The 18,533-nt window shown below is 40.4% G+C and overlaps 1 protein-coding gene across 13 annotated transcripts in view; it reads right to left on the bottom strand.

The window, feature by feature from the left end:
* LOC309537091 (lethal(3)malignant brain tumor-like protein 4) overlaps positions 1-18,533 on the bottom strand; it is a 61,933-nt gene that overhangs the window by 12,915 nt on the left and 30,485 nt on the right. For 11 of the 13 annotated variants that reach the window (XM_082231557.1, XM_082231556.1, XM_082231564.1 and 8 more), the window contains 12 exons: positions 17,578-17,713; positions 16,320-16,411; positions 14,551-14,702; positions 12,406-12,482; positions 10,906-10,991; positions 9,686-9,796; positions 7,267-7,381; positions 7,066-7,165; positions 4,342-4,506; positions 3,709-3,846; positions 3,143-3,204; positions 1,489-1,655 (listed from right to left, as the gene is read on the bottom strand). In XM_082231557.1, coding sequence (XP_082087683.1) covers positions 1,489-1,655; positions 3,143-3,204; positions 3,709-3,846; positions 4,342-4,506; positions 7,066-7,165; positions 7,267-7,381; positions 9,686-9,796; positions 10,906-10,991; positions 12,406-12,482; positions 14,551-14,702; positions 16,320-16,411; positions 17,578-17,713 — 1,401 coding nt within the window. The remainder of the gene's footprint in view (positions 1-1,488; positions 1,656-3,142; positions 3,205-3,708; positions 3,847-4,341; positions 4,507-7,065; positions 7,166-7,266; positions 7,382-9,685; positions 9,797-10,905; positions 10,992-12,405; positions 12,483-14,550; positions 14,703-16,319; positions 16,412-17,577; positions 17,714-18,533) is intronic. The other 2 variants (XM_082231566.1, XM_082231567.1) reach the window with 2 other exon arrangements.

Here is an 18,533-nt window from a genome sequence, read left to right as displayed (position 1 = left end):
CCTCCTCCCAATCAAAATATTTCAAGCTCCAGTCACCTCACTCTTTCTCCAGGCCAGAATAGGGACCACTATGTAACTGTGAAGCAATCTGTATCTGGAGCTCTATATTTTTGCAATGCTTGACCGACTGATGTATTCTGGCTTAGGCCAGAATGAAAGCTACAGTTCTACTGTAGCTGCCTCTCTTTGGCTAAAAAGGACTGAGAGGGATAGTCACAACAATTGCTCTCTGGCCTAGGAAGGAGAACTATGGCAGTCAAGAGCATACTCATTTGGTTTGTTTTAATAAATCATAGTTAAAGCCCAGGGGTGACCAACATGGTGCCCTCTAGGCATTGGACTCAAATTCCCATCAGCCCCAGACAGCATGGCCAATAGTCAGGGATGATAAAAGGTGCAGCACAACAGCTTCTGGAGGGTATGGCATACTACTGAATGTGACACAATGGGTCAGTGCCTCTGGCTGTTAACCAGAAGTTTGGTGGTTCAAGCCCAGCCAGGGATGACATTGTGGGCAGGATTCCTGCATTGCAGGAGGTTGGTTTGGATGACCCTTGGGACCCCTTCAAACTCTGCAATTCTATGTTTCTATGAAAGCTTTATATCTCCTCCTCATGGCCTTGCGGGAGCAAGAAAGGTGAATGTGTGAGCTCGAGTCTCATTCATGTAATGGCAAATCATATTATTATATCAAAACCAGTATAAGATAGCTTCATATATTTGTATTAATCAAAATAATAATCATAACAACATGTTAATGATGAAGTAGTAACATTTGGCTCAAACTTTTGAAGTGTCAGTCTTTCATGATATCAAACATCTCCAAATTTTGAAGCATAAATGAATAAATTTTACAGGAACAACTACTGCAACTACTATGAAGCATAACCCTTGAAAAAAGTATAATTTATACATTTTCAAAATAGGGCAAAGTGATCGTCAAACCAAATGGACTTTCATCTACCCACTCACATCAGCTCAAACAAAACCACTCTTTGCCACTTTCAGCCTGTGGTATAGCGATTGCTAACTCCCAAGGCAACTGGTGCAAATGTACACGGCTCAGATATGCTGTGTCACTCAATCCCTGACTGCAGGGGAAACATATTGGCTTGCAGCAAAGCACAACGTTAGTTTTGACTGTAAACCCATAGTCTCAACAGAATGGGTCTGTCTGTCAGCAATCATGCAAACTGTGGGGGTATTCTGTGCCACAGTCATGCAAGCATGCGCAGGACAATTGCAATGTAAAGTGAGTCAGCAGCAGACAAGCACAGAAAAGGCCATTGTCGAAAGAGGCCCCAAAGGGGGCAGCTGGTAAAAGTGGCATGGCTGCACAAGGAAGGATCAGTGCAAATCTATGTGTCTTGATCGAAAGTTCTGAATTAGCCACAGCTGTAAAGCAGAGGAAGAAAAGAATCACTACCACTGTATTAAAAATGCTTTCCAATTAGACAGGGGGGGGGGGAATCAGGAAGCACAACTCACCTCTTCAACACTCCATTTGGCCACATTCTTGGCGGTGAGGCCAGAGACCTCCGGCAGCAGCTTGCAGTGTTGCTCCCAGCAGAGATGGAGGCGGTGGGTAGGGTTTGCAGAAAGGGAAGGCATGAAGACAGACTGGTGGAGGGCCTGCTGCAGAGCAAATGCTGTGTCTGGGAAGAGGGAGGGCAGGGAAGGAAAGAAGATGAGTCAGTCCTTGTTCAGGTGCAATTTAGAAGTGCAGGCTGGATGTGCTCAGAGCATCCCTCCCGAAAAAGGTAAAGAAGAAAGCCCTGTGCTGTTACAGATGCTCTCAGGGAAGAGATGCCCCGATGCTAACACAGGAGGGATTGCCAGGGAGGAGGAGGTTGGGTAACTGCATCTTCAGATGGAAATTAATGGCACCATTCCAGCTTACAGTTTGTATCCTGCCTGTTCAGAGCACTCTGCATACAAGATAATGACAAGCACTGGTCACATCCCTGGAGAGATGACTCCAAGGTCAGGAAGGTTGGCAGTTCCTTCCAGACTAACGTATCAGTCTCCATTTGTCAAACAATAGAGGCATTAAGAACAAGAAAACATCTCCCGCCTGCCTGCCTCTCTATCCCTCTCATATATAAAAGATCATCTGATTATTGCTGTGTCATGGTGCAGTAAAGATTTGTGGCTATCTATACAGCATATACTGGAGCCACTGATTAACATGGCATGGCACAATTTCTTTGATTAACAACATTAGCATGATTTATTGGGTTAACAACATTAGCTAATTATGTTTGCCGCTCCCCCTCCTCCACCGGGACACATACACAAAAAGAAAGGTATTTCAAAACACCAGGACCTTTTAAGTGATGGTTAATGTAAAGGTCTGTAGTGACATCTAGTGGCATTTTTGAATAACTAAAATATACTTTTTATAAGAGAGCAAGGACTGAACAGTCTGTGAAATGCTGTGTTCTTACTCCTCCCCTAGTTTAAAAATGATTGAGGAATACTAGGGCTCAAAGGGGCTGCTTATGATGAGATTGTACAACTCCCCTCCCTGCATTTTACAAGGAGGTTGTTAGGGAAACAACATGACTCCTCCCCCAAATACATAACAATAAAGCTGTTTGGTGCTGCTACAGCACAAGTGGTTGAAGTTTTTGGAAGAGTGAGAAAGGAGGGGGGGGAGCTACAACCTCTTCCTTTCCCACTTCCTGAAACCTCTCCTCTGTGCACTAGTGCTATAAGCTTGCTAGAAGATGAGCAATTATGGGCTGGGGATACACTACTTTTTTTGTTGTGGGCCCTCACTTTTTTATACGGATTGTAGATTTTTCTGAACTGAAGCAGGGAAATCTCTCTAGTGAAGAAAGCTCTCCCTGTGGATTGCACCTGTTATATTGATCAGTGGTCAGTGGAAAGAGATGGAACACTTATGGCTCTCCAATGAGTAATCCGATCTCTGCAGAAACAATTAACATTCATTTTAACAGGTTTGCCAGAGGAAAAGAGGTGGGAGAAATGTAAGCAGCAGCAAGCATCAAAACAAATAGTTTGACCTTATCATTGAAACCACCCATTTAGCAAAATATATAATTTTCATGACCAAATTTCCAGGAACTCCACAATTGTTTCAATGGTTTTAAAAAGCACAAACACAAAATTAACTAACCTCTTCCATCAGCCTCCTGCTTCACTAGCTGGAGCTGTATATAGCTACGTGAGCAACCAATCCTGAAAACACAGATTTGGGCAGTAAGGCAAACAATTATACAGAAGAGACAAAATTGCTTCTCCAAAGAACACTTGAATCACGGAGCTGAATAAAAGACTTTAAAATGTTTTTTTGTAGCATGTTTAGCCAGCATTTGATAAAATGAGCTCTGATTCACAAATGCTTATGTCACAATACATGCTACCCTTTAAAACTTTTTAAGTTTATGCTGACACAGGCCGCTAACCCCTTTGGAATAGAAATTGTTGGGTCCAGTGCCAGCTGAGGATCACTCAATTGTAATGTAAAAAAATGGTTTGGAAATTGACTCAGTGACTTTTAACTGATTTTCAAATTGTTCAGGTACATTTGTTGATACTCCATGAATTTGTTTAATTCTCCTTGAAAGCTACCCTTGCATCTGTAATCAGTATCCCAACATTTTCCCTTCACTTCAAAACTAAATGGTGCAGGTGGGAAACTTTATTAGGAGTAGGTTTGACAAGTTGAACAACTTTGCTTACCCTTTTGATTTGATTTTAGTAACAGCAGATGATTCCCCTTCCACTGAGTCCTTCTCTTGGCTGGTCTCAGACTGCTCAGAAAGACTGTGGACACTGCTCCGTCCTGATCTCTCCCCATCTTGTGTGGATGATTTTCTACTAAGAATACAATATTTATGTCTATAAAAACCACTTCCCAACTAGCCATGAATTAGAACTCAGGGCAAATCCTCACAAATTAAGGGTTGTGATTGTGCAGATAAAGCCTGGTAAAGTCCTCAGGATAGGATACGGTGATGCAGATAGGACTGGCTCAGCTGTCAGCAACTCTAATTAAGTTCTGTGGGGCAATTAAAAATACACAAAAATGTTCCCCACCAAAATCAGTCACAAAACAAGAATCTTTCCCCACCCAGCAGCAGGGTTAACAACAACTGCTGTCAGGAAAAGGCCACAAAACCAACACAGTATTATTGTTCAAGTGCCTGAGAGAACAGGGACATCTTTGCCTGGCACCAAAAAGATCACAATATTGGCACCAGGCAAGCTTTTCTGGAGAGTCTGGGGCAAGTGGAAAGCAAGACCAGTGCAAGAGTAGCTTAATAAATGTGCCCAATATTATAGTAGGCCTTAAGGTTTAGTTTAAAACTTCACCTGGACTGTGGAGAGTCTTCCTGAAGGTCTGTAAGTCTTGCAGAAGTCTCAGGTTTCTTGGGCTTCTGAACATTAGCACTGGGTGAAGGTTTTTCTCCACCAAGACGATCTTGTAAAGAACTCTCCCTGCTGCGATTGATTTCAGAATATGGGCAGCCAACTAATCTACATCAAAAGCAGAAAAATGTTTCCACAAGAAAAATATTATGCAACCCAATTGTTCCACCTTCTCCCTCTGAGGCCTATACTAACTAGCAAAGCAGGATAATACAGCAACTCTGCAAGAGCAACAAATGGCAGGCATGTAAGATAAAGGGTCCTGGGAAGTAAATGCTTAGCAGCCACAGGCTAAAACAGAAATTCTGCAGAGAGATGCAGTTTTCAGCGAAAGGAGGAGGGAAGGACATCAGCTGCCAAAATGACTGCTCTTCAACAACACCGAGTAGCTGAATGAGCTTGGGGCAACATGAATGAAAGTAAAATCTTGCCCAGAATTCAGGAAACAGGGCACATAAAAAGCTAGCCAGAGGCAGGGGGTATGGTGGGTCAGCTCAAGAGAAGAGTGAAGAGTGAAGAGAAGAACAAGTCCTTAAAAAAAAACAACACTCATCTTTTTATAACTGCCTTTTCCTAAAGGCTTTTGCTTTGGAGCTGTTTCAAAATGTAGCTCTGCATAGTTGTTTCTTAGCCTTTGTTTTAACCACCCTTGTATTAATTGTTAATGCTGCTGCCTTTGTCCATGTTTTCAGCCACTGTATTTAATCATCAGTTTATGATATTGTGAGCCACCTTTGATGGGCTGTGCCCCAAAAGGTGGAATATAAATAATTTTACAAATAAAGAAATAAAAATAAAAATAAGCACACACATTAAAGAAGGAAGCAAAAGGAGCAGGTGGGGATGTGAGCTGGCACAAACACAGAAAGGCAATTGCTACAAAACGCCTACATTTTGGCGGCCTTTTCAATGGCTAAGATTCTCAAGGCCAACCTAGTCTTCCAAAAGAATTGCATCACTTGTTCTGGACACTGGGACCATACTATACAGGTCTGAGAAAACTTAGGTTGGTTACTCTTCCCCACCCCAAATGGTTCTGACCTTTAAACACAAGTTTCTTTCTCCTTCCTGTAAATCAAGCTTTGCCTCCCTCAAAAATAAAATAATATAAACACAAGTTTTTGCCTATCTGAACAAACACCTCTTCCCATATCTGGAATCTCATCCACCTTAAGATTTGACAAACATTTATGTCAATGTTATTCTGATGCCAGCTTAAAACGTGTCTTTTCACAAAAGCATTTGGGGAAGTGTGATTGATTTTATGCCAATCTGGTTGTTTTACTGCTGGTTTATGTATTTTTATCCTGATTTTTATCGGTACCATTATTTATTGAAGCTTAATTGTCCCTCACTCTGAGATCTTTGGATTAAAGGACAGTAAATATGTATCAGCCATGAAACTATCTGTCCAAGAAAGTTCCTTACACCCTCCATTCTGGATTTCAGGTGACAGGTGAAAACTTTTTTTTTTTATTTCAAATGGTTTTTAATGTAATTCCACTCAGAGAGCTTTGCTGTGGAGGGGGATATACAAATTCAAAATAACTAAAAACAACAAAACAACAATATTGTCATTCCGCAAAATATATGAATCATGTTTGTTCCCCCACATAAAGAGCTTCCTCTAAACGGCCAGTTAGCACATCAAGGGAGAAGGCTGGAGGAAGGAAAAAACAATCTCCTTATCCCAATATGCTACCTTTTTACAATCTGGGAGTTTTTAACACGGGGGAACATTCTAATATGCAATCCTGCACCAGCTTAGTGGCACAAAACAGAAAGGAGCACTCTGGAGGTCTTTAAGAATTCCGAAATTCATGAGGAAGTAGGCTATGAATCTTCTCTTTTTTATGTAGGAAATATTATGCAGAAAGCAAGATGCAAAGCAGAGGAGTCCATGTAATCTTGCGCTTTTTTAGTGCTGCACCTGGGTTGTGTAACATGTATCCCGCCAGAGCCTATATCTGCAGTCAGCTATTTTAATGACAAGAATCCCATTGCACAGCTTGGTTTTAGTTTCATGTTTAGAAAGACTTATGAGAGTGTCAATGAGTCAAAGTAGTAGAAACAGCTCCTTGCTTAAAAGAGGGAGTCCTGCCTTTGCCTTACTGACTTTGCCTTATTAATTTTTAAATCTTACAGAGTTTATTGGGGGAAAGCAATTTAATGGATTTTTGCCTAACAAACACTGGAAATCCTAAACACACACACACACACACACACACAACCAACTATGAAACACAAATCCTTTCCCAAGCTAAGGAGCTGTTCTTTGCTCCTTTGTCTCAACTTTCTCCTGGGTGGGTTGAGAATGTTCAAGGACACCTCTTCAAGCCACTCCAACTTTCCCTTCTTGCTGGCAAAGTTTTGGGAATGAAACAATGAGATTCTAAACAGCTAGAGCTGCCTCTTTCATGTGAGTAGCTGTAATATGTATAGCCAGGTTCTGATGCTACTTTTCTGTGGTGTCAGTATAAAGCTTGTCAGTGAAGCCAAATACAAAGCACAAGAGGGAGCTAGAAGCACAGCATTTTATAACTGAGACACGCATTCATATTTGTAGTTCACTGAAGCTGCATTACTTGATAAACAGGTGCTGGGCAACTGATACATATTGCCCTACAATCTGCTGGCAATTACCCCATAACTCTTGGGCACACGTACGTGTAATGCGTTCCATATCTGGGTCCCCTGACATGACCCAATCCCTGACAACCAGGAGTAGGGCATCCCTGTCCTACTGCCCCTGATGGGTCCGCAGTCCCTAGAAAAACAAAACTTGTTCAGGAATAGATTTCAAAGTCTTGTTTTAAATAATTAGGTAAGGAGGGGAGAAAGAAACTACAACATTATTCTTTGTCTCACCTGGTGGGAGTTGCAAGGCATGTCCAGTTTTTGCACACCAGCCCATGGGGTGAATGTCTGGACTGTCAGCATCAACCCAAAAATCAAAACTGTGGTCCCAGCCATCAAAGTGTATCTAAAGAGGAGGAAACCCATATTGGAGGAAGAAAGAATGAAAGTTATAAGATGATGTTTCTTGTTTTCCTTTTAAAATTAATTTTAATTGCATTTTAAAATTTACAGATAGACATCATATTTTCTTCTACATTTACGTACATAGTCTATTTATTCTTCTATGCATGTTCATATCCATACCTCTTAACAGCTTCATCATCTCTCTTTATTTCATTTTCAGTATCATAAGATAATGTTTCTTGTAACAACTCTAAGAGCTTCTAACAGGAGCAGAATCTTTTTGGTTGTGGCTCTGGAGCTGTGGAATACATTCCCTGGAGAGTCTTTTGATCTTCCTTAGTTTTACTTTAGACAAAAGTGAAACTCTCCCCCAACCAGGGATTTACCTGGATGTGTGTTTTTTGAACATAAGAGCCCTGCTGAATCATACCTTTGGTACAGCTAGTCTACAATTATGTTTCCTACTGGAGCCTCTGGAAGTCTACAAGCAGAAAATGAAGGCAGAAGCCCTCTTTTGTTGTTGCTCCCCAGCAGCTGGTATTCAGCAGCATACTGCCTCTGAAATTGGAGGTTGCTATAACCATCAGGACTAGTAGCCACTGTGCTCCATGGATATAAGTCTGAATTGCTTTTGAATCATTTCTGAAACTGTTTTATCATTTCATGTACAGAATTTAAAACAGTATGTAAACTGCTTTGAGAAGATATGTGTAAAAAGGCAATATACACCTGTAGTTAATAAATACACGAACAAAGCCAGTAAATAAAATGTCACAGGCAGACTCGTTTAAAATGCATTGCAATAGTCCAATCCTGAGGTTACCAGAGCATAGATTACTGTGGCCATGTTATCCCTGTCCAGACAGGGTCATAGTTAGGCCACCAGCCTAAGCTGGAGGAAGGAACGCCATGCCACTGAGGCAACCTGTGTCTCAAGTGACAGCAATGCAACCAATACAACTTCCAAACTATGAATGTGCTCTTTCAGGAGTGTGATCCCATCTAGAGCAGGTTGCACACCACTCAGCCAGACAGAGGAAGCACCCGCTTAACAGCACCTGTCTTCCCTGGATTAAGTTTCAGTTTATTTGCTCTCATCCAGTCTTAACCAAGCACTGATTCAGCATGTCCACTGCCTCCCTTGCAGAAGATGAAAAGAAGAAATAGAGCTGTGCGTCATCAGCATACTGATTACACACTCCAAAACTATTTAGGACCCCACTTAGATGTTAAACAACATGAGGGACAGGACTGACCCCTGCAGGACTCCATACTGGAAAACTCATGGAGTCAAACAATGCTCCCCAAGAACTGCCTTCTGGAGCCAGTGAGCCAAGTGGGGGGGGGGACCACCCAAATTGCCCAGTAAAGCTAAGTTTCCTGGGTTAAAAATAATATTCTGGGTAAAATATTCTGTGTAATATTCTTAGGTAAATCTAAGTTGCTGGTTCCGATATCAGTTTATGGCATCACTTTTGACTTCTAATGAATGTTTACCCATAACACAAAATCTACAGCATTAGAACTAGAAGAACCTTATTGACACATAAACAGAATAGAATTACTGTGGATATCCAACAATGGAAAATTACAAATGTATAGTCAACAGGCATATCAATAGTTATTAATGAAACCACAGTAGGTGCTCAACTGGAGACTCTTAGTTTCTTAGTCTCTTATATGCTTCCTCTAGAGCATCTTGAATTAGGCACTTTCAGAGGCAGAATGCTGGTCTATAAGCATCATTGCTTTGACCTTGCAAGAGGGCTCTTATAGCCTAAATCCAATTCTGATAAATAAAAACTGAAGGAGCCCACTAAGGAGCACTTGAGAAAAATCTGCTGCTGCTTCACCTATTCTGTGAACTGAGGGAGATTTTCAATCTTTGTATCTGACAAACCTCCATTTTATACAATGAGTTGAATGCAAAGTTGATGTGTTTATGTACTCATTACAGGATGGTGAGTGGAGGCGTTCAGCATTAAAAAAAAATGAGGTTAACCTGATGTTGAGGTTCGTATTGCAAGTCACCCTCAAGGTATGAGAGCTCTAACATGGCAAATTTATGTTAGATTCATACAGAGAATTGCTCAAGGGGAAGAAAAATCAATTCAGAAATGTCATTCCAGAATAAGTGGCATTACAATAGCATCCAGCAATAGTGAGCAGGAGCATTGCAATTCATGGGGGGACTAAGATCAAGCTGTCATATTACTGCTGAATATGCTTTCTTTCTTGAAAGCTCAAATGCAATATTCTTTTCATAATCTTAGAGTACCACCATGGCTTATTTGAATGCACATACCTTGACACGATGGTCATCTTTTTCAGTTATGGTTGCCACTCTAATTAACATGGGATTTCTCTTGTCTACAGCTTCTAGTTTCATGTTAGGCTGGAATCCATGAGCTGGGCGCTGTAAAGGAACACATTGCAAATGCAGTCAAGCATTACTGAGAGTAAGGTGAGCCATATATAATTTAAAGGTGCAGTCTGGACGTAATGATAAACCACAGCCTAGCATTAAAAAAGTAAGATTGCTTGGGCAGCACCATCAGCAGCTTCCTCAGTGCATGCCAGAGTGTCTCTGGAAGAAGTTGCTTTCTGGTTTAACTAACCACAATTTCTTACATCTGAACTAACTTGTAGTTACAGTGGTACCTCGGGTTAAGTACTTAATTAGTTCTGGAGGTTCGTACTTAACCTGAAACTGTTCTTAACCCGAAGCACCACTTTAGCTAATGGGGCCTCTGCCTGCTGCTGCGCCACTAACCATGACGGCCCTGTTCTACCTCCACTATAATAAATAAATAATAATAATAAGAAGAAGAGTTTGGATTTGATATCCCGCCTTTCACTCCCCTTCAGGAGTCTCAAAGCGGCTAACATTCTCCTTTCCCTTCCTCCCCCACAACAAACACTCTGTGAGGTGAGTGGGGCTGAGAGACTTCAGAGAAGTGTGACTAGCCCAAGGTCACCCAGTAGCTGCATGTAGAGGAGCGGAGACTCTCAAATAAATAAATAAAAATATTTGTACCCCACCCTCCCTGGCCGGAGCTGGGCTCAGAGTGGCTAACATCATATAAGTAATACAATATCTGAATTCCCTGAATACCAGTTACTGGGAATCACAGGTAGGCAGAATGCTGTTGCAAACATGCTTCCCACAGGTATCTGATTTGTCACTGTGAAAACAGGATGTTGGACTAGATGGGCCAGTGGTCTGATCCTGCAGGCTCTTCTTATGCTCATAAAATTCAAAAAGCCAGTGCCATTTACCAGCTTTTTTAAAAAATACTGCTACCTTAAAGCATTTCATATAACCCACTTAGTTTATCTAGAACATGATTTCTAATTTGCCTTGCACCCAACATTCCATAAATACCATAATTATAACAAAATAGCAGCAACAGCAACCATCATCATCCTAATCATCCACCTATAACTAAGAGCTGTACAAAAGTAAAACCATAGCTTTTAATGTTGTGATTCACCAATATAAAACTAGATAAGATGTTGACCAACCAGTTTAAAAGCTCTTGCTGGGGCTGCCTGAGAACCAGTTTCCTCCAGGTATTTCTCCCATGAGAAGCTTTTGAAATCCTTGTATTCTGCAGAGAGGTTTAGAAATATTATCACTTTAACTACAACTGTAAGTGATAGGAAGTGTACATTAACCAAACAATACATTGTTATGCAAGGGAACTGAAATCAGAAATTAAATCACTTTTAAAAATGTTTATATATTGTAAGCTTCCACTTCAGGTTATGTGCCTAGGCTTGTTTTAGATCTATGCTGCTTCATCAGTTGGTGTACGAGCTGCTCTCTCCTTCATATGTGCACTGCAATACCTTCCCTTTCATGGAAAATCATAGCTTGTCATCATATCTGAAATGAACAAATGATAGCTTGTTCTTGCCCTCCCAAAACATTGCAAACTTTTATCCTGGCTTTTAATTCTGGTCTGGAGGATAAGCACAAACCAGAAGTTACCAGTGTTTGTGCAAAAGCAAACTATGGTTTGGCACAAAAGTAGTAGTTAGGGAAAGTGTGAGGGAAGGAGTAATTGTGCAAGCCTAAACAAGCTCAAAGATTTTGGTATGGAATCTATAATACGTAGAAACTAGTACAGCATTCATAACTCTTGCAATCTCAGAAAATTCACTAGATGGGTCCACATCATAATGATAACTACATTAGTTTTCATTTTCATTTTAAAGTTAATTTTACTGCATTTTCTGTATGTAAAGTGGCTTTTAAAGCACCTTTATTACCTCTAAAACTTCTAAGTTGAAATTCCACATCCTTAGAGATTGGCCAAAAATGGACTCGGTGATTTAAGTGAACGTTATGAGCTGCCCTCCAGACTTCATAGAATCATAGAACAGTAGAGTTGGAAGGGGTCCTGAGGGTCATCTAGTCCAACCCCCCGCAATGCAGGAATCTAAACTAAACCATCCACGACAAATGGCCCGAATCTACAGTTGTTCCTCCCTGAAGCAGTGTGTGACACACTTTTTTCAGCCACCTCAGTCAGCAGTAATAACACCAGCAAGATCCCCCAGCCCACTGTGGAGATCCTATGAGCTTTTAAGCAAGGCCTTTTTGCTCTCAATTCTCCTTTCCCATCCCAACTCCTATCTAGGGCTCCATCTGCACTTTATGTCTAAAGCCATATCATACCATGGCCTCCCACAAAAGACTCCTGGGAACTGTAGTCTGCCAAGGGTGCTGAGAGTTGTTAGGAACCCCCCTACTGTTAAGCCAGCATCAATACATCATGTTGTCAACAAAGACCCTATTTTGTGACCCAGCACCAGCATGCAGTTACCCTTATCATAATAGAATTGGGATATGACCATCCTCTCGGGCAGGGCGGGGGGTGTCTCCCATTCTACAAATCTAGCAGAATTAATTGGAGAGGAGAAACCAGAACAGACCTCATACACATCTGAATCATATAGAGCAGATCACATCTTGCAAATGTTTAGAATGCAACAGGGACTTGTGAACTTTCAACATACCAGCTGGTGTTGTAAGGGGAGTTCCAGTTTCTTGACAGTAACCAACAGGTCGAATATAAGGGCTACTAGCATCACACCTGGATCAAACAGAGAGAACTAGTTCCAGTCACAGCCAGTACATGAAAGAATGAATCTGATGTTTCCTTGCTGAATCTGATCATACATGGAAGCCACTTGCTTTAAAAGTCATAAAACTATGTCTTCAAGAAGACCAAAACACTGGAACTTACTGTGAAGGGTTTTTTTCTTATTCAACATAAGAAGGTATCAAGTGGGTTATAATCCCTCCTAGTGCTTGGAAGGCAGGAAAAATGTGGATTTCCGTTTGAAGATCCAGGTGAAAGACATTTCTAAAATAAGGTGATGCCTCCTACTGGAGGGATCAGTCAGACCCTATGCTTGCTTTCCATTGAGTCATCCCTCTAACCAGACTGACTCTGTCTGTGGTCAGTGAAGGCTTGGTTCTCAGACTTCATTCCGGGCCTTTTTAAATAGCTTTCCCCTGTATTCTTTTTCTTTTCTTTTTGCCTTCTCTCCTCTCTTGGTGTGACTGTTGTGTGAGCGGCCACTGTATATATTTGCATTGATCTACAAAGCATTTACACTTGTGCTGAGAACCTGCCTTGAGTTCCACTTGGAAGAAAGTCAGGATGTATTTTTTTTTTTTAAGGAACCTGGTATGTGCAGCATAATTTGATATGCTGGGATTCTCAGTGCTCTTTCTTTTTCTCCAAGCATGCTTCTAGTAATCAAGGTTGCAAAAGACTTAAAATTTGCATACAGTGAGAAAGAAGGTTCAGAAATGAGAATAGATTGGATGTCCTTCAGTGGGTAGCAGTTCACTGCATGGAACAATCAATCTATCCTTTTCACCTGTCAACTATTCCCTAATCTCCTAAACCTTGATGTGTAGTTCCACCCTAACTTGGAACATTCCCAACCCACAATTGCTAAAGTAATGTGAATGAAGGGGCATGAGGAACATGTGTAGTTAAGCATTGGTGAATGTGAGAAAAGAGTGCTTAACCTTTCACATACTTGTCAATTCTCCCCTCCTAATGTCTCCTGCAACCTTCTTTCCTCCATTTGGGTGTATTTCTGGTGTCAGAAACAAGGCAGAGAGAAACTGAGCTAAATACAGCTATGGTGTGGGATTTTATTTTCATGGAGAAATCAGCAGGCATGGGAAGGGATAAGCCAATGATTCTTATGCTGTAGGGCAGCCTGCCCTTTAGAGCAGTGTTCCCCAACCTTGGGCCTCCAGCTGTTTTTGGACTACAACTCCCATCATCCCTCGCTAGCAAGACCAGTGGTCAAGGATGATGGGAATTGTAGTCCAAAAACAGCTGGAGGCCCAAGGTTGGGGAACACTGCTTTAGAGGGTCTAGACTAGCACCTTCAGAAGTTCCCAGTATCTTTATTGCTTAATTTTTAATTTTATGTAATTGTTGCATGTCATATGCTCTAATGCTAACAAAGATATTTCTCGATGCAACCATGTTAAACAGTTTAAAGATGAAAATGAATGAAAATTGTGTTACAAAACAAAGAGAGAATGTTCCAGACATATGTAGATCCTAAGGCAGGTTGTATAATCCTTTTCTACTAGGTAAGACCTAGCTAGAAAAACTTAAATGTTAAATTTTATTCAGTTATTCAGTTATATTCTGGGTTTTGGTCCTTTACAGGACTCCCAGGGTGGCTCAAAATTGCAACAATATACCTATCTATAGTTATATATACATATACATACACATACCTCTAAAATAACTAATTAAATCATAATGACAAATGGTAAGCATGCATAAGTTTGCAAGTAAAAGAGTATTTCCCCCCTAGATTTTCCAAAAGATGTGAACTGTACACCGTTCTACAAGTTTTGACAATGTCACAAGCAAACAACTGGGCCCAAACATATTCACTTGGAGGTAAGGTAAGGTGCACTAAATGAAATTTAAGTGTGTTTAAGACAGCTTAAGAAATTCAGGAAGTGAGTAAGACCTGATGAATCTAAATTCAGAACTAGAGCCTGACTCAAAATGCAGAACTAGCGCCCCCCTCATCCGAACTCAAATTCATTCTCTACCTAGGCAATGTCAAGCAATACCATAGTTGCATGAACAGAGGAGATATTTCTTTACTTACCAGTAGTCATAACTTTCATCCCAGTTGTCAAAATGAATTAGCAGCCGATTATCCAACATGTCTGCAATGGTTGCTACACACATTAAAGAAGGATTCTTTTTGTCTACGGCCTCCAACTTCATTCCCACTCGAAAACCAGAAGGTGTGACTGGCTAAGGAACAGGAGGAAATTGAGAAAACATTGCAGTTTGCTAAATTATTGAAATTACAGCTTCATTAGTATAATGAATGCTAATAAAGCATTTTTTTTAAAACAGTCACACCTTCCAGTGGATATTAAAGACCAGAATTTGTTAGATATGGGAAAGTCTCATCAAAAAACAAACTATACCAGGTCAAACTAGCAGGTTAATCTAGCAGCTGAATAAATTTATCCTTCTAAAGAGGTTTCAGGTAGAAATCTTTCCCAGGCATGGTTCCTGAGTTTGTTCTAACTGGACATATTAAAGACCGAACTTGGCAATACATGTGTGGGAATGGTTTGCATTCTGAATTTTCCCTTTCTCCGATAGGATTCCTTCATCCAGAGGAGGAGAACCTTTAGATCCAAACCTCTTCTCCCTCCTCTAAACTATAATCCGCTATGACATCAAGACAGCAGAATGCAAATGCTATTTTCCACTTGGATCAAAATTCAGTGCTAGAGGCTGAATCCTATGACAATTCTACTATGGTAACAGCAAGTTCTGGCACATTACTGGACAAATCCTCTGACATACAGCAGATGTTCCCCATAAATAGAGGGGGATCACTCAGACTGAAACCTAAAGATCCTGACCTTGTTCAAATATATGAAACATTTCCAAATAGAGTGGCCCTGCAGACACAATCATGTGAAAGAAATAATGTCTGGGCTTGTTTATCCACAAATACAGTTACTGCTTCCTGGCACAATTCTTGGCTGAAAAATGGGTTGCTTGTTCTTTGACAGTGGAACGGACAATTTCGGAAGGTTGTGGACTCTCCAGTGGAGGTTTTTAAACAGAGCTTGAATGACCATCTGTCAGGGATTCTTTGGCTGTGATTCCTGCATTGTAGGGGTTGGACTAGATGACCCTTTGGATCCCTTCCAACCCTACAATTATATGACTATGTAAAATGCTGCTGGGAAGTGACTCTTGTATTCAAAGAAAAGCTGGAACAGATCTTACTTTCTCCACAAGGCTACTCTGCATGGAAGAGTTACAAAGGGCCTTCTCATTCATTGAAATCAACACAATTTGACAACCATTGCCAGGCTACAGATTGGACAAGGTGCTATGCAAATGTACAAGCAAGGATACTTGACAGAGTGGAACGGGAAGCAAACTAAAGCTATTTTAAAAATGCTGGAGATGGGGAAGATGAATGCATTTATTCAAATGAGCAGAAATGTGTTTGATGTAAGTACACGTATAACAAATATTTTCCCGTCAAGGACTGAGCAAGTTCTGGTATTCTGGTAAAATGTAGCCAATGCCAGAGAAATATGACAAAATACAATCTAGTCTGTGCCAAATCACCTAGTAAGTAGTCAGATAATAGAATTGTTTCTTTGCTTGGATAGTTGTCTGTCGTGTGCACATAAATAAAAAGCCAGACAATGAACTCTGTTTACTAAATGTAATGTGAGAAATTAAATAGGTTTCCCATTTGACATCTGATATTCCCCTGTTTCTTAGGAATTCAGCCTCTGTTCCAAGCATTTGAAAAAGGCACAATAATATCCTGCCTGAAGCTTTAGAAATGGCTGGAATTTAAAAGACTAAAACATCAGTACTGCCTCTTACTGTGCTCAGGGCTCTGAAAAGAGCTTTGGGGGCAGCTTGAGCTTTGCAGTTCTTCAAATATGATGTCCAATTAAATTCCCCTTCCTTGTAACCTAGAGAGAGAGAGAGGGAGGGATGGAGGGAGGGAGGGAGATAAAAGTATTGTTTTATACAGTGGCTGCTGCTACATTCAGATTGGTTTTTCAGAAATAGAAATGATGTGGGAGGAATGTGAACTTTGCATAATAGCTGCCCCTGTGAAATAGGCAGGAGTTACAGGCTTCAGTTAACATATCTCTCACTTTCTTCTGTCTTTTAAATACATTATTGCAGTTTTTAATCATTAATCTGAAACTTCAGAAGTCTCTAGAAAACACATTAATAGGGGGGGGGGAGTAGTGAATACATTTGCTACATTGCACATTACTGAAAGAAGTTCTCATTATTTTACGTTTTCCATTACTTGGCTCCAACAAAAAAAAGTTTGTCTTTTTTCTTATAAAAAAGCCTGCTTCATAAACTACAGCAAAAGTGAATGCACTCTCTTCTGTCCGGTAAAATTTCTGTCTTCTAAGGTTTACCACACATGATCCACTGCAAACAATACACTGCTTCAGCAGCTTATTTCCATGCTGTACACAGGGTGGGCAAACAGTGTCTCAACATCTCACATATTATTATTTATTCATTTTATTATTTATTGCACTTATGCACTGCCTTCCTGACAAGCTATTTACAAATATTAATATCTTTTACTCAAACAAGTAAAGGCAAGCAAGCAAAGGTAGGTGCAAATGTTATATTTAATATGTACCCATTTCTACTTTGTGAAGTGGCTACTTATTGGTTTAGATTTCAATTACTTCTTCCCATTTTTAACAATGTTAACTTTAGTGCTATCAGAATGAGCACAGGCGAGCCATGAGTTTGCAAGGTCCCTCCTCACTTCCCCCTCCTCTGGCAAGGAGACTGGAAGCATCCACATCCATGTTTGAACTAACTACAATTTATATGAAATGACACACAATAGTAAATTAAACAACCTAGGTTTGATTCAGCAAACCTACATTTAAACTAAGAAGAGTTCCAAGTGTGGATGTTACATCAAACTCAAATCAGGAACTGGATGCCTTTAACTTTCTGTTCAAACACCCCCACCCCAATTGAGATGGGAGCATAAAAGCTTGAAGCTTATCCATGTGTGTTCCCAAGGTGCTAAAATGTGGCTTAGCATTACATCCAAATGCACTTGTTTGAACAAAAAAATAAGTTCATGTACCTTTAGGAGGAAGCAGCTTGTGACCTGTTTTTTCACACCATCCAACAGGGTGGATTTCTGGAGAATCCGCATTAACCCAGATGTCATAACACTCAGAATAACCATCGAAATGCAATCTCACTCTGTACCCTTGCACCTGTAAGCATGAAGCAACTCAAAGTTATCCCTTTCACAAGTCAAATGAACCTTAGGGTTTTTTGTTTGTTTGGGTTTGTTTTTTAAACTTAACTCTGGATTGATTCCATCACCTTATAATCTTTGGCAAAAGATAGAAATGCTCTCTTTAAAAATTTACTATCTATAGTTGTAGGGACTCCTCCACGAAGTCTGTTTTATGCTTATTGTCACAGTGGAACTCAAGTCTCTACACTGCAGTGTCCAGTCACACTGATGTTGAGTCTCTCTCTCACTCACTCCCACCCACCTACCCACCTACCAGGAGATCCATTTTGCACATGTGTAGGCATTTATTCAGGCCTCAAAATTACCATATTTTTCTGTGTATAAAACCAGGTTTTTTCCTAAAAAATAATGTCAAAAATTACGGGGGCGTTTTATACACAGATAGTGCCGAGGGTGGACTAGCGATTGGTTGTTGCCACAAAAATAGCAGGCATCTTATACATGGGGACATCTTATAGACGGAAAAATACAGTAATTCAAGTAAACACCCAAGGAAACACACACACACACATTAAAGATTATCTTGTTTACCTGAAAATACCCTTTGAGTCTGGCAGGATCTGTTTCTGACTTTAAAACCATTAAAGTTGTTTAATTTAAAATAACAAAATCAAGGCAGAAGATATTTTTAATTAAATAGAATGTGAAGCATTATCTTTAGACATCGTTTTAACTCACTAATCCAGGGCATGCCTTAGAGACCTTCCCTCTGTCTGTCTATTCCCCCCTTATTATTCAGAAAATAAGTTAATACTGTTGATTTCAATACAAAG

Source organism: Podarcis vaucheri, assembly GCF_965113315.1.
Source record: "Podarcis vaucheri genome assembly, chromosome: 7".
In the NCBI taxonomy this organism is placed as follows: Eukaryota; Metazoa; Chordata; class Lepidosauria; order Squamata; family Lacertidae; genus Podarcis; species Podarcis vaucheri.
This window is presented reverse-complemented; position numbering and strand designations above follow the sequence as displayed.